The sequence below is a fragment of the Orycteropus afer genome, unplaced genomic scaffold (genome assembly GCF_000298275.1).
Source record: "Orycteropus afer afer isolate SDZICR_OR568_19922 unplaced genomic scaffold, OryAfe1.0 scaffold00099, whole genome shotgun sequence".
Taxonomy (NCBI): Eukaryota; Metazoa; Chordata; class Mammalia; order Tubulidentata; family Orycteropodidae; genus Orycteropus; species Orycteropus afer.
In genome coordinates this window covers 8,200,336-8,208,408 of record NW_006921686.1, presented here as the reverse complement: position 1 = coordinate 8,208,408, position 8,073 = coordinate 8,200,336, and the positions used below count along the sequence as shown (strand labels likewise).

General features: G+C 61.1%; 2 protein-coding genes across 2 annotated transcripts in view; one reads left to right on the top strand and one right to left on the bottom strand.

The window, feature by feature from the left end:
• Positions 1-735, top strand: part of ARHGEF1 (Rho guanine nucleotide exchange factor 1) — a 14,435-nt gene extending 13,700 nt beyond the window's left edge. The window contains exons 24-25 of the mRNA XM_042781261.1: positions 393-556; positions 652-735. Of these exons, the coding sequence (XP_042637195.1) occupies positions 393-556; positions 652-735 (248 nt within the window). The remainder of the gene's footprint in view (positions 1-392; positions 557-651) is intronic.
• Positions 736-2,426: 1,691 nt separating this feature from the next.
• ERFL (ETS repressor factor like) lies at positions 2,427-6,551 on the bottom strand. Its single transcript, XM_007943134.1, has 5 exons — positions 6,485-6,551; positions 3,966-4,200; positions 3,401-3,596; positions 3,193-3,310; positions 2,427-2,872 (listed from the first exon to the last, which is right to left on the bottom strand). Exons 1-5 carry the CDS (start codon positions 6,549-6,551, stop codon positions 2,427-2,429), a joined length of 1,062 nt encoding a protein of 353 aa, XP_007941325.1.
• Between the last annotated feature and the right edge of the window lie 1,522 nt (positions 6,552-8,073).

The window sequence follows — 8,073 nt, the reverse complement described above, 5'->3', positions numbered from 1 at the left end:
GCAGTGTTTTGTGTGAACTAGAAAAAGGTGGTGCCCCCAGCTGTGTGCCTGGCTGCCAGAAAACTGTCCTCACTACAAATCTGAGTCCACAACTAGAGGGGCCACGGTTTTTACTGCCACCCTGGGTAGACCCCAGTCCCTCTTCCGTGGCCCTAGACAGCCTCTCCCTGTGCCGGAGTCCTGCCCCCGTGGCCCTGCCCAGTGCTGGGCCAGTCTGGGCTCCATATCCCTGTTCCTATACCCAACCCCATGCACAGACCTGTCCTAACCCCCGTTTCACCTTGCTAGGTGCCCCCTGATTTCCAGCCCTGGAGGCCCTGCCTCTTTCCATGGCCCTCCCCTCCCCCCCCAATCTCCCTGCTTCTTCTGACCTGTCCCCTTATCCCCCCCAGTGCTGTCCCTAAAACAGCTCCTGTTGCCTGCGGAGGAAGACAGTGGGGCGGGGCCTCCCCGAGAAGGGGATGGGGTCCCGGGTGGTGGCCCCCTGAGCCCAGCACAGACCCAGGAGGTCCAGGAGAAGCTGCTTGGCCTAGAGGAGACCATGAAGCAGTTGGAGGTATGGCGAGTGGAACCACGCGGTCAGCCTGGGCAAGTTGTGGGGGGCTGGCTCAGTGGGGGACCCTTCTTACTGATGACCCTTCCCCTCTCCAGGAGCTGGAGGAGGAATTCTGTCGCCTGCGACTCCTCCTGTCTCAGCTTGGTGGGAACACTGTTCCCCAGCCTGGCTGCACCTGAGGCCCCTGCCCTAGGCAGGTGAGTGGGGGTGAGAAGGTGGGCACTGCTGTGGGAGGCGGGGACTGAGTGGGCACCTCAGTTGCTCCCCTCTCTACAGCCCCATCTCTGTTTTCTTTGTCTTTCCAAATCTCCCCACTTCCATCCCCCATCTCTACATCTCTGTCTCTGCTTTGGTCATATTCTGCGTATCTGGTCTTGGGCTCTTACTCTGTCTGCCTTCTGTCTCTCCCCCTGCTCCTCTCCTGTTGTGCTCTCTCTGTCTCTCTCTCTGCCTCCCTCTCTGTGTGTCTCTGTCTCCCTGTGTGTCTCTCTCTCCGTCTCCCCCTCTGTGTGTCTCCTTCCTTCTCTCTCCCCCTCTCTGTCTCCCTCCCTCTCTGTTTTTTCTCTCTCTGTCTTCATCTCTCTCTCTTTCTCTGCGTGTTCTCTCTGTGTGCCTGTTAGTTTCGCTTTCTCTCTCTGTCCTGTCGTCTTCTGCACCCCCTAGGCCTTTTGCAAGAAGGATGAAGAGGAGCAGGGTGGGGGGAGAGGACATGTGGGGCTGCCTCCTTGCCCACCCGCACTGCTGCCACAGCATCTCCACACCCCAGGGCCTGAGGAGAGGGCCGCTGCCGGGGCCACGCCTGAGAGGGTCCTGTCCGGGGTCACTGCCTCCCCCACCCTCTCCCTGGCCTTGGTCTTCTCTCCCTCTTGCCTTCTGCTTGGGGGACTCAGGGCGTCATTCCAGGGGGTACCATAGTGACCCCCATTTTCTGGGCCATCTCAGTATTGCCTGGGGGGGCCACCCTTCTACCCCCCATCCCCAAGTGCCTTTGCTGTTTTTATACCCTGAATCGGAGGTTTATTTTTAATATATATTATCTAAGGAGCAGTGTGTGTGTGTGTATGTGTGCGTGCACGCACACACACGGGGTGGGGCGGGCGGGGGTCCTTAGTGTGTCTCCCCGGGGTGCTCCTTGATGACCCGCCCTGGCATTGCCGTTCTGCGGCCCCACCATGTGGCATCTATCTAGATCCCATGTCTTTCTCCAGTTCATTCACTTAACAGTCCCCTCCCATGATACCCCATCATACACACACTGGGTGCAAGGAGTCTCCCCCATACCCCCTGCCACCCCCTGGCCCCCCAAGTCAGCCCAGACATTGAGGGGCACTCCACCTCCCACTCATTTCTGTTTTATTTTTGTAGTAAACTCTCTGGAGGTGGCTGTTGGGGGTCATGGTGGTGGGTGGGGTGAGGGCCCCTCCTGGGTGGGGGCTGGGGGCGGGGTTATTGCTCTGAGCTCCCTGTCCCCAGGGGGGCCTGTGTGGGGAGGGTGTCAGGACCAGGGCCAGCACGGGGTTAGAGACATGGCCACACAAACACACAGGTCACAGCACAGGGGTGGGTGGGCAGGCTGGGCGCCATATTGCACTTTGGGAGTGGGGTCAGGCAGGGACCCCCCCTCAAACTGGAGCCTGGGGAGGAGGCTGGGGGCCATCACGCTCCCTGTCCCCTCTGTGGAGGAAGCGGTGAGAACCCCATTCTGCGATTGGGGGAGGGGACCGGGAGCAGAAATGTCCCTGGCCTTGGGGGGTGCTGAGGGCTGGGCCTGGGCCTTGGGGGCAGGTCCAGCAGAGCCATCGAGGCAGGAAGAGGCTGCCTGGGCTGTGCCTGGTGCCCACCTCAGCAGAACCCATCGCTCCCTGACGGCTCAGCTGCCGGGACTCCCTTTGCCGGCCTTGGCCTTGGGGGCTACGGGGAGGCCCTCATCACCCTCGCTGTCCGAGCTGCAGCCACTGACGTCAGTGATCTCCAGCTCCGAGTCGCTGTCCTTCCCGCCCAGCGTGGCCTCCGGACCCCCAGCCCCTGGCAGTGCCAGGCGGGGGGCCACTGCCAGGCCTGAGGGGCGCTCAGGGCCAGGACCCTCCCCTGCCGCGGTCAGCAGGGGTGCAGCGGTGGGACCTCCCCCTGCCCCTGCTGAGGGCAGGTGGCCCAGTGAACTGGCCAGAGGGTTGGGGTAGAAGTGTGGGGGGTAGAGAGAAGGGGGAAGCTTGGGGAAGGGGCCGGTAAGGTATGGGTTAAAGTTCCACGGGTACTCTGGGAAGGCGCGGCCATAAGGACCCAGCAGGCCTGGGGGCTTGGAATAGCCAGTGGCACCTGGTGGGGGACAGGGGTGTCAGGCTGAGTCGCCCCACGTGGGGACTAGGAAGGGCGCCCCTCCACACCAAATTTCACCCTGTCCTCCCATCATCCTTCCCACAAAGCATCTCCCCACCCTCACATGCCCCCCAGCAACTCTGCTTCCCACCATCCCCCCTCCCCCCGAGTCTCCCTATCCTTTAGGACCCCCAAACGCCCTGCCCTCAGCCTGCCCCTCTTTCTCCTGTCTCTCCCCTGTTTCTTCATCCTCTTCCCTCAAACACATGCAGCAGCCCCCCCATCACCACCCACCCACCCTGGCACCTCTGTGCCCTCACCAGAGCCCAGGAATGGGAAGGGGCTGTCCAGCCGCAGTTTGTCCGTCTCGGGGGTAAACAGGGGCGTCCGGGCTCCTGGCTCTCCCAGCCGGGGGGCAGAGAACAGGGTCTGCAGGGTCTGTGGCAAGAGGCAGCAGTACTGCTTAGTGTGGCAGGCCCCCGGAAAAACACCAGACACCCCAGTTCAGACCCCCACATCCTAACTCACCTCGGGGGTGAGGGGAGGAGCATCGGGTCCAGGGGTGCCCCCAAAGGGACCAGGGGTCAGCAAAAGTGGGGAGCCAGTGGCAGCTGCTGCCACGTCCAGCAGCGGGTAGTTGACAAGCACGACTTTGCTGAAGTTGAACTTGTAGGTGAACCGTTTGCCCTTGGTCTTATGGAGAATCCGCTTGTTGTAGTAATAGCTGTGGGCAGAGGAACATGGGGGCTGCTAGGGAAGAGGGTACCTAGGAGGGGAAGGGCGAGCCTGGAGTGGGGTCTTGGGTTCTGAAACATGCACAGAGCTCAAAGAAGTCTTAACCAGAGAGTAAGGAAGGGATCAAGCAGGAGCTGGGGCCTGTCCCGTGTGGTTGCAAAGCCTAGGGCTGGCTTCCTGCCTTCCACTCACAAGGAGTTATGAGTAACTGTCACAGGTGCAGAGCCTGGAGGCTGGGGATACAGTAGGATTCGGGCCCCCCCCCATCCCCCATGATGAGAAAGCCCCCAGTGGCCTTGGGATGGGGGCAGAGAGACAGACGAAGAGGGGAGAAAGGAACAAGAGGAAGAGTCCTTACCGCAGGGCCCGGCTCAGCTTGTCGTAATTCATGTGGGGCTTGCACTTGCGGATGCCCCAGAGCCGAGCCACCTCGTCAGGGTCCTTGATGACGAACTCCCCGTAGTCCCCCTGCCAGGCGATGACACCCTGGTACTCCTCCTTCTGCAGCAGCTCCAGAATAAAGTGCCACAGCTGGATCTGCCGCGAGCCGGGGGACGACTCAGGCTTGTAGGCCCAATCCGGGAAAGCAAACCCTGGGGACAGAGGCAGGGGAGTGGCCCCAGGTCAGGCCGCTAAGTCCGGGCTCTGGGTCTTGGTGGGATTAGGGAACGGAGGCATCCAGTCCTGACTCCAGGCCTTGGACAAGCACAGCTGCAGACATCTTTAGACACCAGGCTCCCACCCTCCAGACCCCTACCCTTGATGTCTAGTCTCACATAGTGGGGGAGAACCCAGTCATCTGGAGGCCTGGGGTGGTACTTCTGCCTGACCCCCCTACTTCAGTGTTCCCAGGAGTGAAGGTTGAGAAACCAGTTTCTCGCATCCTTGACTTGGTGGGGAGGGACCCCCTCCACAACATCACCCCTTCTCTCTGCCACCCCCAGCCCTGCACAGTGAAGTCTCCGGTCTCTCCTGCCCCCTGAAATGTCCCTGTCATGCTGTCTCCCCTCCTTCCATCCCTTGCCCCCTGCTGTCTCCTCATTCCCTAGGGACCCTGCTGGCTACACCCCAGCACATCCAGCTGTGTGCACATCTGTGTCTTTGTGCTTATCTACCTGTCCTGGCCCCCAGTGTCCCATCCTCTGTCCATTGGCGAGTGAGCGGTTCTGTGTGTGTGCGTGCGTGTGTGTGTGTGTGTGTGTGTGAATGAGCATGCATGCACTCAGGTGCACATGGCAGACATGTCACAAACACCCATTCACGCACAGAAGACACCTGGTTACACCGTGTGGCACAGATACACCTGGAGTGGCACACGCCTGCTGGGGCATGCCATACACAGTGCACCACTGAGGCAGCCACATCAGACATGGGGCTGCCCAAGACGGGAGCCGTGCCCTCCCAGCTAGCCAGCATGCACACCTGTCACCACACAACAATTACATGTCTCCCCAGGGTGCTCAACTGGGGACCATTACAACCCAACTGCATGACACAGATACACGTAGGACCACGAAGGCCCAAATAACACAAGAGTGTGATGGAGACGGTGAATGCAGCATCAAGACATTGCAGTGAGCCTCGGACACTCACACACACAGCCTGACAGGCACCCACAGGTGACACCATGACAAAACCACCTCCCAAACACAGATACTAGGTGTCACCATCCTGGGATACCCACAGCTCCCTCAGCATGACACATCTCCCACTCAGATGGGTATCCCACATCCCATATCCAAACACCCCAGCAGCTGGGTGAAAATAGAAGGGGGGGGTCTTACCTGCCCCCATAGCTCACCTCCCAACCGCAAGGCCCCAGATTCTGGGTCCTGCCTCAGGGCTCATTCCCAGGCCGCATCCTCTGTCCCTTGCCCCTCCTCAGAGACCCCAGACCCAGGCAGGAAAACAGAAGCAGAATTAGTCCGTAAGAAGGTAAGGGCAGTGTGAGAAGAGTGAGGTTGAAGTGAGTCCATGGGCATGTAGGTGGGGCTGGGCCCTGAGCCCCAACACAGGGGCCATGGAGCACCCACTCACTCAGCCCCAAATGCACCAAGAATGTCACGCCATGCGACAGATCCACAAGGACAGAGAAGCCACCGTGCCCCACTGAGGCAGGTATCCACTGGTGAGCAGAGCAGGCCCCTGCCCAGTCCTAACCTGCAGACAGGCCAGTGCCCCAAAGAAGCATGACATGTCTGTCCAGAGGCACTCAACAGCCTCAGATGGCACGTAGGAGCAGGTACGCACTCACAGAGATGGCCCGATGCCGAATGACACACTCGCCCGGAAACACTGAAGTGTGACCAGGCACAGTCTCTCTCTCTCTCTCTCACACACACACACACACACACACACACAGCCTGTCTGTGGGGCATGGACTCAGGCTCCCAGCCCACTTTGCTCTCCACTTCCCCAGTTCTGAGCATCCACTTCCAAGTGAGATGTCTGCTCTTCCCTCTTCCCGGCTCAGCTGTTCAGGTCATGTCTCCATGTCCCCCTGCTTGGGGTGTCCTGTCTACACGCCTGGCCCAGTGTCTCCTGCAATCCCCAGTCCCTGTGTCCACAGCACCTGTCTCCAGCCCCCCTGCGTCTCCTTGCCCATGGGTCTAGGTGGGAGCTGAGGCCCCCAGACCTCAGTCACTCTCTGGCCTTGTATGCCCGCCCCCCCCTCCCCCGCAGAAGACCGCCCCCATCCTCCTGCAGGCAGGTGGCAGGGAGAGCTGGCTGGGAAGTTTTTAGCCAAGTTTTTCATTAAAGGGTTTTATTTCGGGGACTCTGAGTGAGACCGGAGAGACGCAGGGAGGGGGGAGAGAATTGGGGGGGAGCTCACTGAGGGCTGGGAGAAGGGATGGGGCTGGGGTTCAGGCCAGTTACCAGGGGTCCAGAGAGCCGGCAATGCAGGCGGGGCGAAGAGAAGGTCCGAGACACAGCTACAGTCCATGGCGGCGCCAGCCCTGCACACGGGCCAGGACAGACGGACAGGGCGGGCAATGGGGAGAGACACGGGTCAGTGGGGTGCTGCCCGGGCCCACCCTGGCCTCCACCGGCCACCATCTGCCCCCTCCCCTGCCACCCACGCCTTCCCGCCCATGTTGATGTCCGGGGCCCTCAGCCCCCCACGCCCGGCCCCTGGCCCAGCTTCTCCCGGCAGCCGCTGCCTCCTCGCTCTCCGGCCTCAACCACAGCCGCTCCCAGCTCCCTCCTCGCTTCGTCCTCCCTCCCTCCCTCACCCTCGCTGGCTCTCGCCACCCTCGCACTTGCCCCGTCCCTGTCCCTGCCACTGTCTCCCGGTCCTCTGTCTGTCCGTCCTGCTGGCTGGCTGCTGACCCCTCCGCGCGTCTGTCCCTGCGTCCCTGGGTCTCCCTCCGTCTCTAACTGGTGGACTCAGATTTATCTCTTTCGGAAACGCGCCCCCACCCCCCGCCCGCCCAGCTGACCCCCAGGCGGCTACCCAGCCCCACGCATGCATCCCTGGCTGGGCCACCCCACCCAGCAGCACCCAGCACCCTGCGCGTGTGATTCCACGACACAACACCTCTCTCCTTAAACCTTCTGGTCAGCCCTCAAACCCCTCTCCTCAGACACCCCTTCACCCTGGGATCAGCCTGTCCCCCCACAGCTCCCTCAGACACCCCTTCATCCTAGGATATGTCTGCCCCCTCATAGTCCCCTCAGACACCCCTTCACCCTGGGATATGCTTTCCCCATCAAACTCCTTCCCTCAGACACCCCTTCAGCCTGGGAAGTGCCTGCCCCCCTCAAACCCCTCCCTTGAGACACCCTTTCACCCTGGGACGTGCCTGCCCCAAGAGGACAGCCCCTCAGACACCCCTTCCTCTTTGGCTGTGCCTCCCTCCTTGGACACCCCTCCCTCCCATACTCCTTCCCCTTCACAGATACCCCATCCCCCTAACACATCCCATCCCCTCGCCCCTTTCCCCCACACAGTCCTCCCTCTCAGACACCCACAGCCTCAGAATCTACTCCCTTCAGATGCCCACCCCAGACACGCTATCCCTCAGACACTGGTCTTCAGACCCAAACTCAGACACAAGCTCCCGCTCAGAGACCGCTCTTCCTCAGACGCCTCACCCCTCCTGCTCCACCCCTTCAGACCCCACCTCTGAGACGCAGCACTCCCTCAGACTCCCTGCTCTCAGCCACCGGCCCCTCAACACCACCCCCACAAGAGACTCCCAAACAAGCAGATTCCCCTCAGACACCTTGCTCCCCAAAGATCTCCCTCAGAAGCCCCTCAGATCTTAGGAGCCCCACAGACACCCCATTTCCCCCATCAACCTCACCTCACCCTTTGAACACTGATAAGACTTTCCAGATACCCCATTACCCCTCAAACTTGTCCAGTCTCCTCTCAGACACCTCAGTTTCCTCCAGCCTCCAACCTCGCCATAGCACACCCCCTCCTGGTTGCACAGGCTGTCCCAGCCCTCACCCCAGCCCCC

Coding starts and splice junctions, on each gene's coding strand:
- ERFL (XM_007943134.1), bottom strand. CDS start 6,551: ATGGACTGTAGCTGTGTCTCGGACCTTCTCTTCGCCCCGCCTGCATTG. Junction 4,201..6,484: donor GCCGGCTCTCTGGACCCCTG/GTAACTGGCCTG, acceptor CTCTGTCCCCAG/GGTTTGCTTTCCCGGATTGG. Junction 3,597..3,965: donor AAGCTGAGCCGGGCCCTGCG/GTAAGGACTCTT, acceptor CTCTGCCCACAG/CTATTACTACAACAAGCGGA.